We start from the raw sequence: 24,065 nt of genomic DNA, 5'->3' as shown, positions 1-24,065 counted from the left end.
GAGGGACCCACTCCAGGTCTGTCACCAACAGCTCTGCAGGCAGCAGCAGCACAGACTCCCCAGGTGATTTATTTCCTTTCTCCCCCTGTCCAAAAGCCACTCTCCCACGCTGGCAGGCACAGATGTAGAACCAGCTGGTTTCTTAAGGGATAAAATAATTGAGAATTTGCTGCCCTGAGCTCACAATCACCAAAGTGAAGTTCCCCTCTCTGCCAATTCCATTCCCCAATCTGGGGGATGTCCCTCTTGTCTCTGAGAAGGAAGAAAATACACACAAGACCTCTGGGCTGCTGGGTCACTAAAAGGAGCTCTTTGATATCCTAAAGCAGAGGTTGTTATGGGAGCGTATTACACATGGAATCACCCAAGTTTCCAAAACTCTGGATGCTGCTAGTCATTATGGAAACCTCCATGAAAGCAGGAAAGGCTTCTTATCACCTTCCCTCCTCTCCCAAAACATACAGGTGGCTGCATTTAAAATAAAAAGAGAAAGAGAGAGTGCTGAGGGAATAGAGGGAGGTCGCCTCCAACATTCTGGCTGTTAACTGCAAATTATGGAATATTTTGCTCTCAGAAATACACCCAAGCTGGACTCCCAGTGCCATGTACACCAGGACAACCCAGCTGCCACTACATCCTCCTAACGTGACTGGTATCTCTCCACATTTGAGGAAAGAGAATAAATTTATGCCTTTAACATTAGACCTCCAAAAAGGATGGCTAGTTCTGCAATGCTTCCCTTGAGCCCTTCAATTTACTGTCAAGGTATCCCTGAATCTCAAATGTTTGTACTTAGTAGTCACAAAATGTTCTTTTTGCTATTAAAAAAAAAGACTCTGAAAGGAAAAAAAAGAATTAAGTGTAGGATTTATTATTGTTGCTGCCTTTAATGAAGGGATGGGATTATTTTTCAGCTAAGAATGATTTGTTGTTCAGATAAACATCAGTCTCAGAAGCTGGCAGATTTCAGAGGAGCAAGCTGTCAGCTATAGTTCAAGAGTAGTCACAAGTTCTTTGTTATAAGACAATATATAACTTTCTAAATTAATAGATAGTTGCTACAGGGTTCATTTCACTTTTCTAACCTGTTACTTTTACTTTATTTTGCTGCACTGTGGGTACTTTTGCCTAATGGGCTACTGTCTCACATGTACACATATGCTTTTATTATAACCTCTAAATTCCTAACCTATTTCATATTATTACATTACTACACTATAAACTTTTCATCATCTTACTTAAACAGTTTCTTACTTACTTAAGGTATAGTCTTTCTTAAACAGTTTCTTACTTATTTAAGGTTTAGTCTTTCTTACAACTATAGAAACATAAGTTTATGATTTTTCCACTTAATGTCTGTGTATTGTATTTTTATATCAATCTAAGCTTCTCCTAAGGCTACAAATTAAACTCTTCTGTGTCTGTGGAAGTTCCTATTTTTCTGATTCCCACAGGATTAATAAATGTCACATTTTGAGTGAGGATTTTTCTCTGTTAAATGACAATTCCATTATATTTTTCCTTTAGTGTGGCTATTTGTCTAGCAGTGTAAGATGTAATAGCCCTCATGCTGAAAGAAGCAGTCTTAAAAAGTAATTTTTGATAGCATTTGTAGTGCAGAGAAAAGTGAAGAGCAGAGGGTTGAAGAAGATTAGCAGTTTCTGTTGAGCAATGAATCGGGAGGGTTTTGTACAAGCAATTCCTGTTCTTAGTTTGGACTTGTTCCTTTCCAGAGTGTTGTAGGATGTGTAATGGCATCTGTGTTCTCTGGATTTTAAAACAAGCTGTGTTTTGAATTCATTCTGTCTTTGTAAGTTACTTAACTATAGCCTTATGCTCACTGGATGTGCTCGTTTTGGCTGGGGCAGAGTAAATTTTCTTCCAGTGGCTGGTAGGGGGCTGTGCTGTGGATCAGTGCTGAATGCACAGTGATATAGACATTAATAATAATGCTGGTAACACAGAGATGTTTTTGTTATTGCTGAGCAGAGCTTGCCCAGAGCCAGGGCCTCCTCTGCTTTCTGTCCTGCCTCACTGGTGAGGGAGCTGGGGTGTCAGAATCTGAGGTATTGATGATTCTGAGATTGTAGGAAGTCTCAGTCTCTCAGCCCCCTGCCAAAGCAGAAGCCATAATTGGTCTGTGCTGGTTCCAAGGTTGTTTATTCTGTTTATCTCTCACATGTTCTGCTGCCCTGCCCAGCTCTGTCCTGCAGGGCAGCGTGTGGGGCTCTGCCCTCAGTGGGATGTTACAAACATTAAATACCAGAAACTCCCTGGGCTGGATTTACAATAACGTGCCAATATCTGTCACCTACGTTGGACAGTGTGTCCCCAGCCTGAACCAACAGAAAAATGCCAACACCACAGTGAAACATGGAGGGCATGGAGAAGGAGGAAAAGGACAAGGCACACCCAATTTCCTTCATCTTGCCCCCTTTGGACCCCTCATCTAGAATCCTAAAATTTTACTTTTGCACCTGTGCCACACTTAATTATTACTGATATCAAACACTCAGAGCTTGTAATTCATCCTGCAAGATTGAAAACTCTTTTCCATGGACAGAGATCACAGCCAGTGTCTCTGGGGGCTCTGTCCAGGGGGGTTCCTGACCCCTGCCAGGGTCCCAGGGCAGCCAGAGGGGAGCTCTGGATTCCCACACTGGGGGTGCCTGGGAGGAGCCACAGCCAGGACAGGTGACCCCAGCTGAGCAAAGGGACATTGCAGAGCACACAGCATCAGGCTCGGGATGTGAAGTGGGGGGAAGGAGGAAGAGGAGGGATGCTTGGAGTGATGGTGTTTGTCTTTCCAAGCAACCATTCTGTGTGATGGGACCCTGCTCTCCTGGGAAGGCTGAACACCTGCCTGCCTGTGGGAAGCAGTGAATGAATTCCTTGTTTAGCTTTTCTTTTGTGCATGGCTTTTACAAAACATCAATTCAACAAACACAAACCCAACAAGCCCTTGTGCTGCTTCACTTTATTTGGCAAGCACATTTCTCTCCCTCTCAGGATTTTTCATAGGGGTGCACAGAGAGAAATGAAAGAGAAAACAATTTTTATTTCTGCTCCTTGTTTTTCAACCATGTGGAATGTGTTTGGAGAATTGTTTACCTGCAGTGAGTGCTTGGTTGGATTCTGGTGAGGATTGTTTGAGCCTGATGGCCAATCCAACCCACCTGGGGCTGGGCTCTCAGAGAGGGTCACGAGTTGTGTTAGAGTCAGAGAAAGTAGTTTTAGTATCCTCCTTTTATATAGTATATTATTGTATTTTAGCATAGTTATAATGAAGAAATAATTCAGCCTTCTGAGTTGAGTCAGACATCATAATTTCTTCCCACTGTGTTATTTACAATAACTATATTTTGTGGGATAAATACTGCCTGTGTCTTTTCCATCTCTTTTTCCATTCCACCTGTATCAGGTGTATGTTATCAGTTGCTAATGGCTTCAAGGTGTCAGAGAGGTAGAAGATGAGAAATGTGACAATGAGTCCCAGCTCAGATGTGTCCAATTGGAAGCAGGTTAAAGACCTGGAACAACTTTCTAGCAGGGGGTAGTCATGCCTTGTGCCTGGCAGCATTCAGGAGGCTTTTGGACAGTGCCCTTTAATAATGCTTTTAATTTTTGGCCAGCCTTGAATCTGGACTAGATGATTTTTGTAGGTCCATTCCAAATGGAATCACTCTCTTCTTCTTTTCACGCCTTCCCTTGTGGCTGTGGCAGTGAAGTGGATGGGGAGACAGCTCTCTTCTCACAGGGGAGAACTGTAGCTGGGGAACATCTGCTGCATTTCTTTCTTTTGTTTTGGTGTGCCATGAATGGTGGGCATTAGAGATCATGGAGCAGAAAAAAAATGCAATTTTGTAATGAAATCTCTGTTTCAGAAAAACTCTGCTGCCTGTATGCGAGGCAAAACCCACTGATATTTCTACAGTGTATAGCAGAGGAGTACAAACAAAAAGCAGGTGGGTGGTTATGGATCTGTCTGATGTTGTGGTAATGATCCTTGGCTGGACTTGAGGTTGAAGAGTAAAGTTTCTCTCTTTCATTCTGTTTCTCTACCCTGTAAGAACTAATTCATTAATTACCTGCTCCCATTCTATAAGCTGTAGTATCCTAGCCATGTGTGAAGAATTGCTCCCTAGCTAAAAGGCAGGTAGGTATTCTTGTCAAATCCCTTAATTAGAAACTGATAAATTCTTATTGAATCACTAATAAGGTAGATTCCTCTCCCAGATACAAACTACAACAACCTGTTATCTAGAACCAAGTACTACCAAATGATCAAATCTGGAAATCTACTTTTTTTTTATTTGACAATCATCCACTTTAATATATACACATATTTAGAGTCTGTACATGGTAAAATACAAAATAAAAATGTTTCTTTATAAGTTACACAATTACATAGCTGCATTTGCCTGTAGTTTAGCTGTCATTTAATTAAAAAAAAAAAAAGAGAGAAGCATTGTTGAGCCATTGTTATAATCATTGACAATAACCTTGGTATAAAACACCCATACAGAGTAAGTGTACAAAATAGTGTACAGTTCATATAAGCTGTGCAAAGACAGCAAAGTTCAGTTAAAAATCAAAGAGATGTATCCACTTTCCTCTGTCCACACCATGAATAGGAGAAGCAAAGTGGAAAATAAGCACAAATGTGGGCAAGAAGGTGGGTGAGACAGTGCTTTGAATACAATATTGGTGAATAAATTAAGATGAAAATCATAAATATATAAGATCTCCGTTACTCAGGGCATGCTTGCATTATCCCTTCAAAGTCATTCCAGGGATTTCAATGGATTTGTTGCACCAGCATGTGCCATTTGGGGTGAGGAGGGAGGCAGAGCTTGGTCTGGGTCTCTCAAGGTTATTTATTTTGGAGGAAAGTGTTGCTAGATCAGACAAGCCTTTTAGTAGCAGCTGAAGTAATACAGTAGCTAGAAATGCACTTGAAATCTGATAGAAATGGTGATGCCATCTATATTGTATTTTTGATGATTTTTTTTATCTGGGGGAAGAAATTTCCTTTCCTACAGGGAAACTTCCCTTTCCTCACTACTGTACAGCCAGGAGCTGCCTGTTGTCTGTTTTTTTTGGGGAGAAGGAAGCTAACTGAGCAACTACTGATTGCTAAGCAGAGAGAGTTATGAAAAGTTGGGCAGATATTGGGAACATGAAAACCTCCACACAGGGCAACAAAAGACGAATACCAGTGAGAAGGAAGCAGCTACTGTGATAAAGAACCTGCACTGAAGAAGCATGTGGACATTGGGGTGGGACAGCACCTCTTCAATTTATAGCACTCTGGTTTATTTACATCTTTGCAGTGTCCTCATGTGATGGTAGGGGCGGGCAAGTGATCTAAGAGACTGTTATCTCCTCCTCTTCTTCTTCCCCTTCATCATCCTCTTCCTCCGAGTCTGAGAAGTCTGAAGGTTTGCTGGGGCTGCTAGAATGGGATGGAGAAGGAGACATCTGGGAGTCCAGTCTGTCCCTCAGGTGTAGATGTTCTGGGGACTGGTGGTAGGTTAGGGGGTGCTGGGGGCTGGGCGGGCACACGGGGGGAACTTCCTCCTCCTCCTCTCCTGAGCATTTCTTGCCTACGTCACTGAGGTCTGGGTGAGGGTTGAACTTGGTGGGTAGGGTCTGTTCTCTGCAGCCACCTGAGGAGAGGAGCTCCCTTTCTTTGGAGTTCCTCCATTTCATCCTCCTGTTCTGGAACCAGATCTTTACCTAGGGGACAAAGCAACAAAGAAGTGAAACGGTTCCGTGAAACAGGGACCAGAAGAGCTGGTTTTGGCTGCACTCTCAAAAGCCTGCACATGCCCATACTAAAGCTAAGAGGAGCCACAGAATCTGATCTTTGGAGGAGCCTAGGAGAGAGCCCAGGGGCAATCAGGCTGGTCCTACTCACCCAGACAGGAATTGTGACATTTTTGGCTCTGTTGATCCCCTGTAACTTGCTTTGGGTGTTCTCCCTGCTCCCCATCCCCTTCTCCCCTGCTTCTCTCAAGCTGCCCCAGGGGAGTGAGGAATCTTGGCACCCCACACACCCTTTGCCCTCCCCCACCTGGTGCCCCTCATCACCTGTGAGTCCTTGAGGCCCAGCTTGGCCGCCAGCTTCTTCCTGTCAGGTTTGCTGATGTACTTCTGCTTCTGGAACATCTTCTCCAGCGCCTTGCGCTGCACGTCGGAGAAGACGGCGCGGCGCAGCATCCCCCGGCGCGGCTTGCCCCGGGCAGCCAGCGGCCAGGAGAAGGTGCCAGGGATGGGCACCACGGCGGAGGCAGCTGTGGGAGGGACACACGGGAGGCCACGCATCAACCTGGGGCCGTGACAAGGAGCTTTGGGCTTAAGCAGCCGTCCCCTTTTCAGGCGGTGAGCGCCGGGATTAGATCTAGCAACTCGCATGTGGGAAATGGGGCAGTGGTGGCCGGTTTTGTTGGTAGATTCAAAGGTCCCCGGCCTGAAAAGGCAAAGCGAGGCGTACCGGCTAAGATGGAGGTATAATAAAAAAGCTCTCCCTCCCACTCAGAAGCATTTGATTTTTTTTTTTTTTCAGATGCTTTTATCACTTCAGATGCTTTATTATGCTAGAGATGAAAATGAGGACTTTTCTGATTCCGAACAAAACAGCTCCTCTTCAGATGCAGTTTTGATCAACCAGTATTCATCTTTTTATAATAATCTCTTCTCTCTCCCTCCCCCCTGCTCCAAAGTTGGAGAATTCAATTCGAAAACATGAAAAGTTGCAGCTAATTAGCACACTGCCTGGTTCCCAATGGCATTAGTATGATAAAAAAGGGCAGAGTTTCGCCTTAAAAAAAAGGAGGGGGGGAACCTCCCCAAGAGAGACAGAGATGCTAATGAAGCGTGAATGGTAATTGTGTAGTAATGAACTAACAGAAAAAGACTGAGGACAAGCAGCTAACGCCATATATTATTGGAACAAAAGAGATTTACACTTTCAAACTAAACACAACGGCATGCCAGGCTCCTCCGGAGAATACTGATGGCACAATCGTCTCTTTCCCCAAATCATTTTCATTAAATGGACATGAAAAGCTATTTATAAAGCTCAAGTTGTTTTTGTTAGGCTATTCACATGCTGGAGAAAGGAAGCAAATTCCATTATCCAGAGGATGAATAGAAGAGCTTGGGTTATTTTTTTTTTCTCTCTCTCCCTTTCCCTCTTTTCTTTTTAAATTCATAGCTTGTTTGTGTAATTAGATTTCGGTGGGTTCTTTTTAATTGTTCTCACAGCATCGTAATATTTCGGCGCTGTTAACAATCACAGCTCCGTGGCGTGCTTTCTCTCCTTTCCCGTGTTTGACGGTGTACCCATGAAGGCGGCGGAGGTGATGGAGCAGAGGATAAGGACGCGGCAGAGGTGGAGCAGGGCAGCGCGCTGGACCCGCCCGTGGCGCAGAAAGGTGTGGGGGGACGCCCATTTTGGGGGATGCCCATTTTGGGGGACATCCGCAGGATCCCTTCCCCTTCCCTGCCTCGCTCCCTGCGCGGGCGCGGAGGGAGCTGACCGCTCCTCGTGGTGCTGAAACATCCTCGGCCGGGCGGGAGGGATGCAGGGAGGGAGGGATGGATGCAGGGAGGGAGGGAGGGATGGAGGGACCCGCCTCGCCTCGGCACCGTGACAATCCCGGCTAATTTGCGGATCAGCGGGGGGAGCGGGCAGGGAATGTCAGGCAGTCACTGCCTGTGCTAAATCGGGCAGCAAATTGGCGCGACTGATGTTTGAATGTTGTACTCCCTCCAACCTCTGAACTGCAGCATAACCCCGCGGGGGGATGGCAGGGACGGGGAGGAATCACCGGGCTGTGCCGGCAGAGGGTCATTTCACACACCTACCTGGGAAATAGGAGGATCTGAGAAAGGGCTGGAAGGATCCTTCAAAGTACGGAAAGGAGAAAGTCTTTGGCGGGACGCTCTGAAGCAACGCAGGGGAGGTTTCTAGTAAATAAACAAAATCGAATTAATCAGAGAGTAATCGCCAGTCGGACTCGATGGACGGCAAGGCTGGGTTCTGTCGCTCGGTGGTACTTTTAGAAAAAATAAGAGAGCCGGACCCAGCTCGGAAGGGCCGGGGAAAAGAGGCACTTTGCTGGTTTTGTGAGGACAGGGTCAGCCAGAAGACACGGCCGGGGCACCCCCGTCTCTGGGACCCCTCCCTCCGCCCGCTCCTCCCGCCCGTCCCGGCAGCGCTGCCCCTCGCCCTGGGAAGCCGAGCGATGCCCGAGGGCTCTGCAGCTCGGGGCTGGCTCCTGCCCCCCTTTCGGAGCCCGGTTCCTGCGCTGCCCCCGGCCGCCACCCCTCCTTCCCCAGCGCCCGGAGCTGGCCGGCGGCAGCTCGGGCTGTCCCCGCTTACCGGCTCGGGGCGCGGAGGAGAGGATGGCGTTGACTCCAAACTTGAGGAAAGTGGAGTCGCTGCTGGAAGTCTGTGGCGAACAGATCCTCCTGGAGCCGGCGGTGGTGGAGCTGGGGAGCTCCGGCGTCCCCGAGTCCGCCCTGGCCGCCGAGGCTGGCGGGGACATGCTGGGCGGGGGGGCACTCCTGGGCAGGTAGCTGGCCGGCCGGCTGATCCGGATCAAATCTTCCACCAGGAAGCTGGAATGGCTGGAAAAAGCCGACTGCAGCGACTGAGGCAAGGTGAGGGTGGGGGTCGGGCGGAGGAGGCTGGGGTAGACGGCTGGAGGGGCGATGAGGCTGGGGAACATCATCGCAGGGGCCGTCCGCGGAGCCGGGCTGGGGCCGCTCGCCTGCTTGTTTGTTTGTTTGCTTTTGTTTTCTGCTTTGCAAACCTGGGTCGGTAAAGATCCAGCCAGCGAGTCTGGCGGAGTTCTCTCTGCCCCTTCCTCCTGGACCATGGGTTTTATAGTGGTCAGCCCCGCTGAGGCTCTTTCAAAAGTGACAGCCCCAACAATGGGGTTCAACAAAGTTCTCCACTTGAGCTTCATTCAGGGCGAGCTCCCGGCTTTTCCATTGGTCCGGGGCTGCAATTTATGATTGGATTAGACTTCATAAGCAACCGGGGCACAATGGCCCCGCCACAAAGAAAGTGTAGTCATCAATTTTGCATATTGACCGCCTCTTTGGAATACAGCGCTCCAAAGGCTCCCAGCAGGGTTTTGTTCAGAGGCAACACACACAGGCTAATTAAATGCCTATTTAAAAGTTTCAAATGACATCTTGCCTCGTAGAAAGGGAATTATTTAAAGAAAGCACTAAATTTATTTGCCGCTCCCCTGCTGAGTTTAGGAAATAAATCAATAAATATTCATATAAACTTATCTGCGGACTCTCGGAAAAGCACGGGTTTTGTGGATTTGAAAATACAAATTAGAAAACGTGGAGCTAAGTTCTGTTGAGGGAGAAACACCTTTGGAGCGTGGATCCCACCGTGGTTTGAACATATTCAGCTCCTGCTATTAGTTTGAGGCAGAATGAGTGCGTGTAGATGGGGATGGTTTTCTATCTGCACATCAAAGCTCCGGTATAAGGCATATTTGCGGTGTCAACCTCTCCTTTCTAGATCCGAGCTTAGTAAAAAATCTCGTGTACTTGTGCTCAGGCGAGAGGTTCGCCCAGACTGAAATGTGAGCCTTGGTGTTGCCAGTGAGAGTTCTGCTCCCACAAAATCTGAGGAGCGATCTGGGCACCTCTGTGGCACCAGAGCAAACCCTTCGGGGTTCGCAGTCTTGCTCCTCTATAGTTTATCTACAAAATAATGGGAATCGCTACCCCCCACCTGTGAAAATGAAGACAACTTTGTAGCATTTGGATCCTTTGGGCTGAAGTTGTCCTGCTCTGGGCTGTGACGGTGCCCATGGCTCGAAGCAGCTAATTCCCCTGATATTTCTTTCTATGTGCGCGGGATTTCGGAAGGTGCACTGCTCAGAAGGAAGGTGTCTCTGCGACAGAGCCCGGAGTCCCCTGACTTTGGTGTGAGGGATGAATGACATCGTCTAACGGGAAAGTGGTAAATAGGGATTTTTTCTGGCAGAGAGGTTTTGTTTGTGGTGGTAAATATGGAAATAAGTGCAAGTGTAGTTAGTTTCCTTTGGAGGTGCGTGATGAAAGCAACTATTGAGAGTAGTTTTACCTGATTTCTCTGTTAAAGACTATAACAGATGTGTTAAATGTCCTATGTTTTAAAAGCACCCTATTCAGCCCTTTGGTGTGTCTGAACCTTTGCAAGCAGAAGTGTGCAGCTCAACCATGCAGCCTTTATCCTATTAACCATGAACTAACTGTCACCTTCAGCTGTTTTCCCTTTTTACTTTTTAACACAAAGCTTTCTCAAAAATCTTATTAACCAGCTTTATTTCTCTCGATGGTTTTTGTCCGGACGTTTTGTGTTGATTATCTCCATGTCGATGCTTTAACCATTCAATAAAAGTGCATCTGCGATTTATATCACATTAGGGAAGAAAGAAAGTCTGTTAAACCTCTCCCTTGATTCAAATCAAAAAGTTATTTATTGGAGAGGACGGAATCAGCCCTGGAAACTCTTATGATCCTGACAAGCTTTCCCGGTGCTGTTCGCCGGCCCCCAGCAGACGAGCACCTGCGGACCTGACTTGGAAGGTCCGCCGCCTGAAAGCATCACTTTGAAATAAAACCTCCCCGGAGTTTTTCCCCCCGCTCCCCAGTTTTGTCGGTCTCGATGCTTACTTAGCAGGTAAAGAACAAGGGGAAGGAAGGCGTGGGCAGAGCGCGGGGGGCTCGGAGGGGTCGTGCCACCTGCCCCTGGCCCCGCCGGGGCTCCCCAGCCGGGGCCAGCTCAAGCCCCGCTCCTCAAGCGCTGCTTTCGGGGTGTTACTTAGCGGATGGAAAAAGCGAACGAGCCTTTCCCAATAAAATAAACACCTGGCACCCCGCCAGCTCCCGGTCCCATCTCCGTCCCCTGCTCCCTGCCCCTCTCGCAGCCGCCCCCCGATCCCGGCGTTTCCCAAATGAGCTCCGCCCGGGCTGTTCCGAGAACACTTGGTTTTAACAGTCATTATACGTTTCCTTTGAGATGATTTACTCCTTTCTTTACATATACATTGGGGGCATTTTGTCTCACTATAGACCAACTGCTGCTAATTTCTCTGGTTTTAAAAAAGAGGGGCTGACATTTTCTGGAAGGTTGGGTCAAACGCATGCTGGGGCACGCGTGGACCCGGTTCCTTGTGATGCGTCTGAGCACACTCATAAAGAATTCCTTAAGCACCACGGCAAAAGGGACTAGACATCTATTGAAAGGGAAGATAGACCATAAGAAACCAAGAAATCAGACGAAAGGATCTTATTTTAAGAGATCTCCTTTGGAAGTTTCTTTTCAAAGGCAGTGATCATTTAAGAGAAAGGGAATTCTAATGTCTCAGGATAAAACCTGTGACTAATGCCGTTTGACCTATGCTCGGGCAGTTTTGTGTTTCCTGCCATTCATTTTAATGTCGTTATCTTCAAATTTATTTCTTAAAAGTCACTCACTTTCTTTGTCACGAAGAAAAAAAAAAAAGAGCCCAAACCCAAAACTGCCGGCGGGTGAGGGGTAGGGAGGGGGAGGTGAGGGTTGAAGCTGCGTGTGTCCCGGTCCGAGGCTGGTAATCCGCATGAAATTGGGAGAGCCAGCACTTCAAATCCGGAGAGCAAAGGGCTGGGCAGGGCGGCTCGGAGCCGCGCTCGGAGCCTCGCCGCTCCCCGCACCCCCGGCCCCGGGCCGCGGACGTCTCAATCACCGCCACGGCGCGGCCCCACGCGGGACACCCTCCTCGGGACAGCCCCTGCCCTGCCCCTGCCCTGCCGGGCCCTTCCCGCAGCCGGGTGAAGCCCAAATCCTCGGTCCTCCCTCCCCAAGCCGGGAGCCGCCCCACAAGGGGACCCCACTGCGAACCCCCCCGGCTGCCCGCGGTGCCCGCTCCTTCCTCCCGAGAGCTGAGCTGCCAGCGTGGGGGTGTGTGCGTCTTTTAGGTTGTTTTCTTATTTTTTTTTCCCCACTCATTTTTATATTGTTTTTCTCTTTTTTGTTTGCTTTTTTTTTCCCCCCCGCTGGAGACGGGGGAGGGATGCTCCTTCCCTGCTGTGTCCCAGCCCCCGAACGATGCTCATCGACCACGCCGGCGGCTTGAATGGAGGCTGCGGGGGCGAGGCTGTATTAAGACACCTAAGTCTTCACCTTTAGAATTCAAGCACAAGGAACAGTAACTGTTGGTTCGTTCAAAGCTCTTCTAGATCCCCCCTTTTCTTGAAAATCCTTCTATTGTGCCAATCAAGCAGATGGTTTGCAGGAAATATAGCTTGGCCCCAGTGACCGAAACTAATTTTAACTAGCTTTCCAAGCCTGGCACGTTTGTTTTGCTCTTACAAAATAGCTAAAAAAACAGCTGGCAAGGGTGAATTAAACCCATTAAAGACACATTTATAAGAAATTATATTCACATAGGTTGCTTGAAACCCCCCTAAGAGGGGAGAGATGAGCGTATTGAAATGAAAATGTCCCCGAGCACACTACCCTCCTTAACATCGCTTGAGAGTCTCAAAACATTTTACTAAATAGATTAACTTGACTATTGTTTTGCATCACATTTATCAGCTTCATTAAGTGAATAGCTGAACAAATATATTACGCATGCATGAAAAGCTCTTTTGGGGGCTGCCTTATTGTGTCCTCAGCCCTGACAGGTGGTTAACTGTGTTTCCCTCTCCTCTCCCCCTCTCTCTCTCTGCGCAAAGAAAGAGGGATCTCGGACAGAGCGCACAGCCCAGACTTGGCAAAGGGACCTCGAGGGGAGAGTTACTTTCTTTTCCCTTGCCATTCATGCTGGCCAGCCCAGAGCGCACACAGCCTGAAATGCAGTCAGATGATCTGATCATGTCAAAAGTAATTAACTTTAGTTTAGTCTCTGTGTCTTGTTTGCACTCCACTAACTCCTTCCAAGCCCGTTTAATTTGTTTCCTTTCTTCCAAATTTGATTATTTTTGTCCATTGCATCCTTTTATCCTTTCCCCAACTTCCACCTTTGTTTTAAAAAAAATAATCTGGAGTTGAACAATCCCTCTTCTTTCTTCTCCATTGATCTGTCTAATAAACAACCACACAACTTCCTTAAAAATAACTCCTTCCATGAGCTGAGATTGGCACATTTTGGAGAGCTAGCATTTGCAAAATACTACATGTTGGTTTATTTGCTGCCTCAATTCCATGATTTTTGTCCCAGTGGAACCTTGCTGGGAATTGGACAGAGGCAGTTTGGATTTCAGGTGTTGGTGGATGGGGTCCTGCTTGTTTCAGTTGTGGTTTCTACCCCACGGGTTTCCATACTAGACTGTGCAGATGAAATGTGGAGGAGGATGACAGAACACAAAACTTGCCCATTCATTTTCTCAAAAACATGTTTCTCTCGTGTTGCTCAAGTAGGTCAGAAGAATTAAAAATGCTTTTGTCTTTCAAATAATTTCTTAAGAGTACTTCTGCCTCCTCACTGCAAACTGAATTGTGATCCTTTGCTTACAGCAGTGGCAAATTTCTCTGCTGACTGATCTGCTGAAATCTCTTTGCAGTGGGCACTTTTAAGTACTGTGACTTGACACTTTTCCACTCATTAAGATCCAACTCTGTTCCTCATTTTTCAGGAAAGACAGGAACAACAACTTTCTTTGGAGGACAGGACTCCTAGCACAATTCAGCAGGAGGATATGTCCTGGGGTGGATTTTACAAAATCTGAGAGTTTGCTGTCACCTTGAACTGAAGCTCCTTGAGCCCACACATTCCCTTGATGTCTGCCACAAGAATGATTTAAAGGCTGCTCTCCACCCCTCTCTGCCTGATGGAACAGCACACAGACCTCTGTGTCAGAGAAAGAACAGAATTACTATTTGACTACCTGTAGGATAAACCAGGACCTTCTCTTGTTTGTACACCTTTTCTTAAAAGGGCATCAACCCTCAACCCCCTGATTCTTCCATGCCAGCCAGCTGATGCTCCACTTCCTTTGGGCTTAAGTCTCTCTAGGAAAGTTTAAGAGGGAGACTGAGAAGAGAGATGATGATGAGAGTCCAGATACCTGGAAGAACTTTTCCCAGTGGAAACCCCTCCCCAAACTATGTGCTGGTAGCCAGAAGGATGCTGATAGGCTGGGAAGCTCACTTGGCTCCTTCTAGGTGAAAATACCTTCAGACATCATGATTTAGAGGGGACTAAAGTTGTTGTAGGGTGAGTGTTTTTCTCTCTGAGTCCTATGTGAAGGTGATGAAAGGTCCTTTAACAGGGATTAACCTGTGATTCATTTGGTGGGACCCACAGCCATATGATAAGGAAGGAAAGGAAATTTAACCACTGTGTAACAGTTCTTTAGTAAACACAAGTGCAAAATTTCCTTGTTGGGTGTCCTGGTTTAGGGAGACATTGGGATATTGTAATGCTCTCACAATTGAAATAGGTGAATATATTTTTTAAAAATACATTTCCAAGGTTTTTGGATAATTTTTCCCTGGGCATTTAGTGTTGTCTTCTGGTAAGTATTGCATTTGTGACCTTGTCCATTAAGATGATGGGTTTGCAGTTAAATGGTTCAGTTACAGAGCAGGCACTGCCCACAGCCATGCCCATGTCTACAAGGTGCTGCATCCACAGATGATGAGAGTAACTGTGTGGACCTCTTTAACAAAGACAGAATGCTTGGTTTCCAGAAATACTAAGCTGCTCTTGTAGATGTTGATGTGGAGTGTGTTTGACCTCTGGAGCTCTGACAGAATGACAAACTACCCCTCATGTTTCACCTCCACAGAACTGAGTTACCAGCCCTGGTCCATGTGGTCCATGTGCTCTGCTCCCAGTTACTTTGTGTAAAATGGGAAGTGAGGTGAATGAAAATTGCTGTATTTCTCTTGTCCCCTGGGGATGCTTTTACCAAGTGAGCTGCTTCAGGCACAAAAAACCAAGGAGCAATTATGCCCAAGGAATTAACAGCTTCATAGTTTTAGACATCATGGACATCTCTCCAGGATTCTTAAGGGTAGGTATCTAAATTCAGGATGACTGGGTTCCTGCAGAGCTGGGAGATTTCCCACTTGTGAGAAAGAGTTGTTCTCTTCAGAAAACACTTGGCTCACCCTGGAGACTAGAACAGGACCACCCTTCTTCTGGGCTTTGCTTTGCAAGCAATGCAGCTCCCTGATGTCCAGGGATGAAGGCTCTTCCATTTCATTATAGAGAAAAGCTGATGAGGACCTGGACCTTGAGAATCTTTCTTGAAATAGCCAAGGCCTTTCTCCTGGGAGGTTTTCCAACCTACAGAAATTACATCCCTTCTCAGAGAGTTGTGTTTATTTCTGACAAACAGAAGAAAAATGCCCTACTTGCATGCCAGGACATACACAGTGAAATGTGTTGCTCATTTGTGCCTTCAGCTCTCTGAAAACAAACAGAAATCTCTGGGACTAAAGGCAGTATGAGCATGCAAAGAGTTGTAGAAAAGCTTTTCCCCATGCCTTTGGCCTGAGAATGTTTCTTGTTCTGTCAGGGCTGAAGTCAGGGGCAAAACTCATGGTAATTTCAATGCACTGGGGTTAAGCCCTAGAAGAATTTAAATGTACTTGTCTCCTTTCAGGACTTTGTCAGGAGTTGTTTTGGTACTGTGGGGGGAAATATCAAAGACAACTGAAGTTTAGAATGAGACAGTCATGATGTTTGAAGAGGATCTTCATAAGATGATCCAGCTATTCTCAGGTTTCTCGTCATACCTGTAGCAATGAGAACTACTTTACAAAAAACATGTTTTAGTGGTTGCATTCACATTTTTGGCTCCCATCGTGTCATGATTTTTATCTTTTTTTCCTCTGTTTTTCCTTGTCCATTAAAAATGTAAGAGGGTGGAGAGCTATTGTAAATGCAGGTGAACCCAATGGGAAGAAATGCTGATGTCTGACTCCAGCTCAGAAGGCTGAACGATTTCTTTATTATAACTATATATAATACATTAATATACTGTTTAAAGGAAGATACTAAAACTACAAACCTACTTTTTCTAACTTCCATAACTAACTCACAACTTGTGACCCTCTCTGAGAGCCCAGCCCCAGGTGTGTTGGATTGGCCATCAGGCTCAAACAATCCTCACCTGAATCCAACCAAGCACTCACTCCAGGTAAACAATTCTCCAAACACATTCCACATGGGAAAAACAAGGAGCAGAAATAGAAATTGTTTTCTCTTTCTTTCCTCTGTGTTCCTCTATGAAAAACCTTGAGAGAGAGAAGAATGTGCCTGCCACAGAGAACATCAAATTCTGTGATGATATCTGGTAAGGCTGTGTTGTCCTGGCACAGGACAGGGCTCTTTTTGAGGATCCATACTCTGGCTATGACTTGTCAGATCCAGAAAATTCAGGAGGGAGGAAATAATTGTAGCTTTAAACTACATTTGTGGACTCCTGATTCATGAATGTACTGAGATAAGAGGAATTTCTCTGGTTTCTTTTAAATTGTTCTGCCTTAGGTCTTAAATTGAAATTTAATCTCTCACCTATCAACCTTTATATAACTTTCCGTAATGGTAGTATACAAAAAATTTCATATCTTCCTTTTTTGGTGAATGTCTCCTGCTCTTACAGATAAATAAATCAGCAGTGGGGAATGTGTAGAGACAGACCCTTTCTCTCAGGAGAATTCAAGCAATAAGGCTGGACTTCTGTGCCAGGACAATCGTGCCTGGGCCTTTTCCCTGCTTCTGTACTTAAAGCAGGAGCAGGCTGGACAGCATGGAACATTTTGATAGTAACTCTCTCCAAATCTGTGAGAGGAAAACCAGAAAAAATCTTTTGTTATCTTCTGCTATTTCCACAGCATCTACTAGCCAAAGAGAAGGCAGCTTTTTCGTCTCAGTTCTGGCTGTCCAGCCCTAATATTTAAAAGATTGCTTTAAGAAGAATGAAATAACGATGGGATTTATGAGGTGTACTTATCAGGAAGCACCAGGAGTCAGAGGAGTCAGGAGTCAGAGGTCTCTCTTTAGAATCATACACCAGGTATGATTCTAAATGATTCTATTTAGCATCCTATCCAGGTGAGTGTAGGCTTCTGCTCTGAAGTAACAGGAGGCATGGTGTGCCCTCCAACCTACTGCAACTCTTTCATCCCACTTTTAGTGTCCCCAGGAAGTCAGTACATTCAAACTCGCTCTTTACATTGGGAAACTGACTCCAGTTCACAAATAGATTTTCTGGCCACATGGTAAAAGAATCCAGCAAAGACAGACAAGTTAAGTCATCCTCCTGGGCTGAGGAGTTTTTGGCTCTGCTGGCAGGGGTCTGGGCTGCCCCTCAGTGCTGGGGCCATGTGGCCAAGAGGTTTTTCTTCCTTCTCTTCCCGAGTTCACCATGAAGAATGTTTTTAAGGTAAAAACTCACATCTCTAACTTTCTTAGCTGTGTTTTGAGTGATGCTTTTATAAGAAGCTGCTGTTAAATCATAGGGTTTGTTTTATGACATATTTTCAAATCAAGCTGTGTTTAAGCAAGAAAGGCAAGTAATTTTAAGAATGTGCACTTTGTTTTCTTTTCCTCTTCATTTAAATTCCAGAGTGCACAGGACTCCTGTTTTAAAGTAGATTTTAACCATGACTAGAGAAGCTTAGTTATCAGTTATGCACTATAAACAATATGCAGAGGGGGGATGTTTTGATCAGAGCTATTCAGTCCTTGCTTGCTAATCTAATTACAAAGTGTAGGTTTCTGAGACAGAGCTGCTTGCACAGAAAAGGCTTTTCTCACACCTGGTGGATTGTTTAGCCAAGCTTTTTAAATGCTTACAGTTTTAAAGTGGCAGGGAGGGAAGCCTTTTTAAAAAACAAGTTCCTGTGCAAGGCAATAGAAAGAATTTAGTGGTTGTCAACATGAGTTTAGTATAAGGGTGCTGTCTAAAATGAGGGTTCACTTTACATTGACCTTTGGACATAGTAGCCCCAAACACTGTTTTAATTTTTTTTTAAGTGTTAAGGAGAGTATGAAAGATAACACAGGTCAGTGACTGTATTAAATTGTGTGCATGAGTGTTATAAATATCTGTGTATGGCTGGACACGTTGCTCCAATATATTTTTTTTTTTTGGATGTTTATTGTTCGTGCCTCAAGTGCTCAGCAGCTTTGAAAGGGCAGCTTTGAATCACAGCCCCAGCAAAACAGTATTTTTGTGTTGTTTAGTGCCCCCGATTCCTACAAACAAAATAAAGTACCTTGTTGAATAAGGGCCATTGAGCAGGAATGATGGGTTAAGAGTGGGGGTCCGAGGTGGCAGCGTGGGTGCTTGTTTATCAGGGAGGAGTTGTCACTTGTTGGCTGCGCTGCTGAAAGGAGGGACGCTGGGGGCTGGTGGCTGGGAGAGCATTGATGGGAGGTAACGGGGTAATCGGATTGAAAGTTAGCCATGGTATTTATGTCAGTTCACATTTCGTCACATGAATAATATGAGGTTGCTACCTAGCCCAGGCCTTGGCCTGGGGGTTGGGTTATAAAGAATCTAAGGCCTCGTTTGATTCAAATATAAATTAATTCTCACTGGAGCGTTGGCTGATTAATCTATTTGCATAATAGTAGAAAAACTGCAGTGTGGTTACTTCTGTGGGGATTTGGACAAGAAAAGCCTTAAATTCATTTGAAAGAATATTGTGTGAGAAGTCAGGGAAGCAAAAGCACCTCTATAGGGCTCCTCAAGCCATTTTCCCCCCCAACCCCGATGTGCAAAACTGAAAGCTAAACTTGTTCACTGGGGAGTCTGACACCCTCCTGAAAAAACCCCTGTGTTCTGGTGTCTAGCTGCACTTATATTTTTGTGTTTGATGTTGCTCTCATTGTAATTATAATAACGGCGTCCTTTATAGTTTTTGATATTTAATAAAAATGAAGCCTAAACAAAATTCCAGCATGTGTAGGTGGAGTAAACGTTGACTGCAGTGGAGCTCTGTGGGGAGATAAAGAGCCTTGAAATGTAAGTGCTGTTTGTGTAAGAGCCTGGTTATCCTGGGAGAAACAGGAATGAAAGGTCCCAGTCCTGCTGGCCACATGTACTTCACAGTGTGTTGAGGGAGGGAGTGGGTCTAACCTCAGTGCTGGCACCAAGCAGAGGCTCAAAGAGAAAAAAAGCTTTTTTTTTTTTTTTAAATTTGCTTCCCCTCCTACCAAGCCTCTCCATTTCACTTTTGGAGATGACACCTGAGGCACACCCCTAGAGAGGACAGAATATGAGCAGGTGCACCCACACGTGTGTGGTCACACAAATGTTTTTCTGATTTTCCTAAATGTATAAAATGCAGTATAAGCTTTGGTTTTGGTTATTTTTTAACTTTTCTATCCACACACCTGTAGCTCTTGACTGGCAAAGAATATGTTTGCACACAGATACTGAGACTGGTTTGGAATCATGCGACCTCTGAGGACAGAAGTGTGTAAAATTCAGAAGACACAGTAGGGAGAAGCTTCAAAAAATAGCCCAAACCTTGCTTTTATTGAAGCCTGTAGATATTTTGCCAGCAAGAAAAAACATATGCCCTAATTAAGCAAAATATGAAACTTCCAGCAAGGATGTCAGGATGGAGTTATAGAGGAGCAGAGTCCATATGGAAAGTGGGAGGCAACCTCCAGGTCCACATTTGCCAGAGTTAGTTGAGTATTTGCAGGATGTTTTGAGTTGATATTTTGCAGTTAGTTTGAGATTTGCAGGAAAGCTGGGCTGTTACTTGGATTCACTTGAGTTTTAAAGCATTAAAGATGTCAGGGTTTTGTGGTGAACCTGCCCCCACTGCAGAACACCAAGGTTTTCACTCTGAGTTTAGTTGTTCCTACTAAAATACAAAGATTTCCATCATGGACAGTGGGGACAGGAGATGTATCACCTACCCCATTCAGGTAAGAGTTGAGGAAGCTCACAGTGACTATTCCCAATGAAAACTCTGAATCCAGATACTTGGGGGAATCAAGTTGATGCTACAGATTATAGTTATGCAAAAGCAAATGACACTGTAAGAAGATTTTGCATTCTAGGCAGGAATATTGTAATTTGTAGGTCACTTGGAAGTGTGTGCAAAGATGGAAAATGGGGTTCTTCCTGCCTTATCCCCTTCTTGGTCCTTGTTTCTGGTTTCTGCATAAGTCCATGGGTCCTTTCTGCCATGATTTGAGTTCAGGCTGCAATTTGTAACTTCATAATTATTTCTTGAATTCTTTGGTTACTTCTTTTAACTCCTGATTTTGTTTTCCCTTTTTTCTTTCTCTAATTTTTTCTCCTTTTTTGATTTTTCCTTTTCTTTTTTGATCTCAATAATATGCTCCTGGCTTAATTATTATTTTAACCTGGCTTTCATTCTGCTGATTGCTTTTCAGAGCCATTTGGCAAGGATGTGCTGTTCCTCAGTTCAGTGCTGTCTCTTTGCAAAGCTGGGAATTAGGCAAAAAAAGGAAAGGTGGTGGTCAAAACCCCTTATTTATGTAAAAAAAAAGCCTGCTAGAGTGTCTGTATGTTTGCTGTTGCAAGATCAGTGTCTGGAAGTGCAAAACAAGTTGATCCTATCCATGGTCATAATGCAGCTGCACTGCAGTATTTTTGGGGTTAATTCTTGTGGAAGGGGAATGTCTGGGACCTACAGAAGGTTGGGCCATACAAGCAAATGACATGCTTGATTACCAGAACGTTGTTACCAGAGAATGGTGGCTCTGCTGCCTTGCTCTGGTATTTATGAAGGATAAACAAGACCAAGGAAAAGCCAAGACATCTGTTTTCTGAACAGAAGCCCTCAGCCTGTTGACAACCTCCTCGTCCAATTACTCCATGTCTTTCACAGCCAGTGATTGATGTGGGTCTGGTGGTTTAATCTGGGGGAAGTTGGAGGCAAAGGGAACAGAACCTCTGTGCCTGACTGACTGACCTGGGTCATGGAATGTGTCCCTCTGGATTAGCCAGGAGCACTTCAGGCAAATCCAGGACTTGTGTCTACCTTGATGCCATGGAAGGAAGAGGTGCCTGATGCACTGAAGACAGCACAGGGTACCAGGGCTCCTGGGTTCTTCTCACAGTCCCATCTGCAACACAAAATTATGTAAATGGATGGATTTCACTCAGCCTCTCTTGTTCCTTCCATCAGGTCTGGCTATACTCATAGTACTTAAATCAAGAAGGTTTTTTAACAATGAAGTAAAAAAACTTTACTTTTTTCCATACTTCAGAAACAGACATTACTTTTGCTTACAGCTTGAAGGAAAGCTACAGTTTTGAATTTCTTGTTTCTCCCTAGTACATTTGGTACTTTGTATACAATTTTCGCAGTTTATATATGAACTGATTTTACTTCCAGTAACTCCCACTGAATTAGAGGGGGGCAGCAGAAAAGAGGCAAATTTTTTTGTCTGCCATGTCAAAATTGTCCAATAACAGCACATGTGGCAATAATTAGGACTAAAAAATAAAATGCTGCATGGGCACTGCTGATGTGCCCAGGTTGTTTCATGTCCTTCCAATAAACCAATCTGGCCAGGTTGCCCAGCTGAAGATGAAGGTGATGCTTAGACAAAGAGAGTGAGCTTTGCCAGGAGCTTGCAGTGCTGGAAGGTGAATTACACTCCTGTTTGGACCACATGAGTCTGTGGTTTCACTTGTGGCACTTCTGCCACTCATTTACCTTCTTTGTGAACGAGTCTCATTCATTAACTCAACTGGAAGTTCATCAAGGGAAAAGAAAGCAATTTTTTAAAACCAGGGGTTTATGGCAGAATAAAAGGAATTAGTGCAGCTAAGAGCATAGATCAATTCAATTTGATTACTCTTTTCAAGTTAAATTAGTGAGTGAGAGAGATGCATGTCAGGCAACTGAAAGAAAGACTACTCGCCAAATTTAGAATGCAGCACATCTGACCTTCCTCAACAAGACTTATCAGCCAGAACATTTGGTCCAGGCTAAGTTTGAAAGCCATGAGTTCTGCACACTTATATCTCCTGTTTTTCTCATCCTTTATTATTTTTTTCAAGCCTTCCTATCTGAGAGCTGTCACAGAGAGAGGGGGGCTCAGGTGGGAGTAGTAAATCTGGAGCAAAGGACCAAGTGGAATTTCTGGGCTGGAAAGCCGTGAGTACAACATGGAAACCCTGCTGTCTGCTCTCAGTTGTCCTTGGTAAGGGCTTAGGCTGAGTAAGCAGGAGGTCAGTATGAAACTGCAGAGGAAAAAGCATCAAGCAGCCCTCATGCTCCCTCCTGGAGCTTTTTCAGTGCAGGAACATCACTAGGAGTTGTTCCAGGCTTTCTCACCAGTCTCTGCACACCCAGCCTCAGAGGTTTGACATTGTTTACTGGTTGAACAAACCTGTGTCTGGCATTCTGAGCACTGCTGGTTAAAAGGAAACAGTTTTGTGTCTGCTGGGGCAGTTAAACCTATGACACCGAAAGAAATGATCTTCCTCTCAGGGCTGCAGGAAGCTGGAGGGCAGGAGTGAATGAGTGACAATGGGATATGCTGGGCAGTATTTATGTGAGCTTTGTGTTCCCAGATACACTTGGATGGCAGTGAATTGTCAGTGACTATATCAATCTGCCAAGTGTGAATAGCTCTTGAAGAGCTTGAACCTTCTCAGGTTAAGGCATCTGTAAAGCTAATAGAGATCATGCATGATATGGATATGACCTCATTCTGAGGGCATATAAATTAAACTAGTCCTAAGGAGGGCTCTGGCTTCTCAGCAGTGCTCACTTGCACACAGGAGACATTTTGCAAGCAGGCAAAATCCCTGGTAATTCTCTGCCATATCGCTCACTTTGTCTTTATCTGTTGTTTTTATATTGTGCCCATCACTGTGACTGACACAGAGAGCTTTAGAGTTTTCACCAAATTGTCTTTATTCGACAGAGAACCTCTCCTGGAGGGAGTGGAGCTTGTGCCACATCTGTGGCACAGTCTTACCTAAACACTTTGCATGCACAAAATAGAAAAGTGCCATTCACCTCTTCTAGGATATAGAAACTACAGAAGAGTGGAAGCCTTGCTCTGATCACATCCAGAGTGGAAGTTTGGCAGTGATGTTCAAATGATGGTTAATCATGGCAACAGATTACTGACTTAGTTACAGATCCAGTAAAGGATCCAAGTCAAAGGTACTCTTGATTCTCTACCTCCCTTCAGTACAATGTCAGAGGTCATCAAACTCAATTCTGAGAGAAGATCCACCTTTTTTTTTTTTTTCTTTGAGCTGACAGATTCTCAAAAGCTTTAGGAAAAAGGACTTATAGGAGTAATATTTAGAATATGACTGCCAAATCTAATCTTTGTGTCATACTAGAAGAGTAATTAAAGTTTTATTTAGGCCAAAAGTGATTGGATAAAATCTGCAATAAAATTTTATGAGTGTGAGCCTTTCACTGAGATCTCAATTTATTGAAATCAGGTAAAAGTAGAGCTGTCCTGAGAGGTATTTTTTTTCTCCTTGAACAGGATGAAAGGGTTGGTTTTAATGTAAGATATCTGTTTGTCCCAAATTGAGAGGCAAGATGTTTTCTATTGCCATCTGTGTAGCAGTTGCCTCGGGGAAGTTTTCCTTATCTCCTGTTAATGGGCCCATCAATGTCTTGCCACATGGCTCAGAGATACTCTCCAGAGCTATTTCTGTTTAACAGGTGATCAAAAACCCACCCATGGCTCAGAGATAACACTCTCCAGAGCTATTTCTGTTTAACAGGTGATCAAAGACCCACCCATGGCTCAGAATGACATCAGCCCATGGTGAGATGCTCCGCCCAGGAGGGAGGAGCTGAGCATTCCCACCTGGATATATTCTGGAGTTTTGGGACAGAGCAGCAGCCTTCCCACAGGTTTCCAAGAGGAACAGCTGGGGCTTTCCACTGGACCTTCAGAGGAAGACTCAACCCTTCTACAGGACCATCGCCCCAACAGAAACCACATCATCACACCACTCCAGGAGGACTGCTACCAACACTCTGGCCAAAGGGGTGGCGGTTTGTATTCTGACTTTGTCAGTGGTTTTTCTTTTGTATTTTGTTTCTTTCCCTTTTTCCAATACATTGT

At 45.0% G+C, this 24,065-nt stretch overlaps 1 protein-coding gene across 1 annotated transcript; it reads right to left on the bottom strand.

Annotated features, from left to right (window-relative positions):
• Window positions 1–5,367: 5,367 nt before the first annotated feature.
• DBX1 (developing brain homeobox 1) lies at window positions 5,368–8,741 on the bottom strand. The gene is made up of 4 exons (XM_021528546.2): window positions 8,390–8,741; window positions 7,873–7,974; window positions 6,094–6,296; window positions 5,368–5,739 (listed from the first exon to the last, which is right to left on the bottom strand). The coding sequence occupies exons 1-4, from the start codon at window positions 8,739–8,741 to the stop codon at window positions 5,368–5,370; spliced, it is 1,029 nt and encodes a 342-aa protein (XP_021384221.1).
• Window positions 8,742–24,065: the final 15,324 nt, after the last annotated feature.

Source organism: Lonchura striata, chromosome 6 (genome assembly GCF_046129695.1).
Source record: "Lonchura striata isolate bLonStr1 chromosome 6, bLonStr1.mat, whole genome shotgun sequence".
NCBI classification, from domain to species: Eukaryota; Metazoa; Chordata; class Aves; order Passeriformes; family Estrildidae; genus Lonchura; species Lonchura striata.
The sequence above is the reverse complement of the archived record's forward strand: the minus strand, read 5'-3'. Positions and strand labels throughout refer to the sequence as shown.

Coding starts and splice junctions, on each gene's coding strand:
- DBX1 (XM_021528546.2), bottom strand. CDS start 8,741: ATGATGTTCCCCAGCCTCATCGCCCCTCCAGCCGTCTACCCCAGCCTC. Junction 6,297..7,872: donor CAGATCCTCCTATTTCCCAG/GTAGGTGTGTGA, acceptor TCCCTCCCACAG/CTGCCTCCGCCGTGGTGCCC. Junction 5,740..6,093: donor TGGGCCTCAAGGACTCACAG/GTGATGAGGGGC, acceptor TTTGTCCCCTAG/GTAAAGATCTGGTTCCAGAA.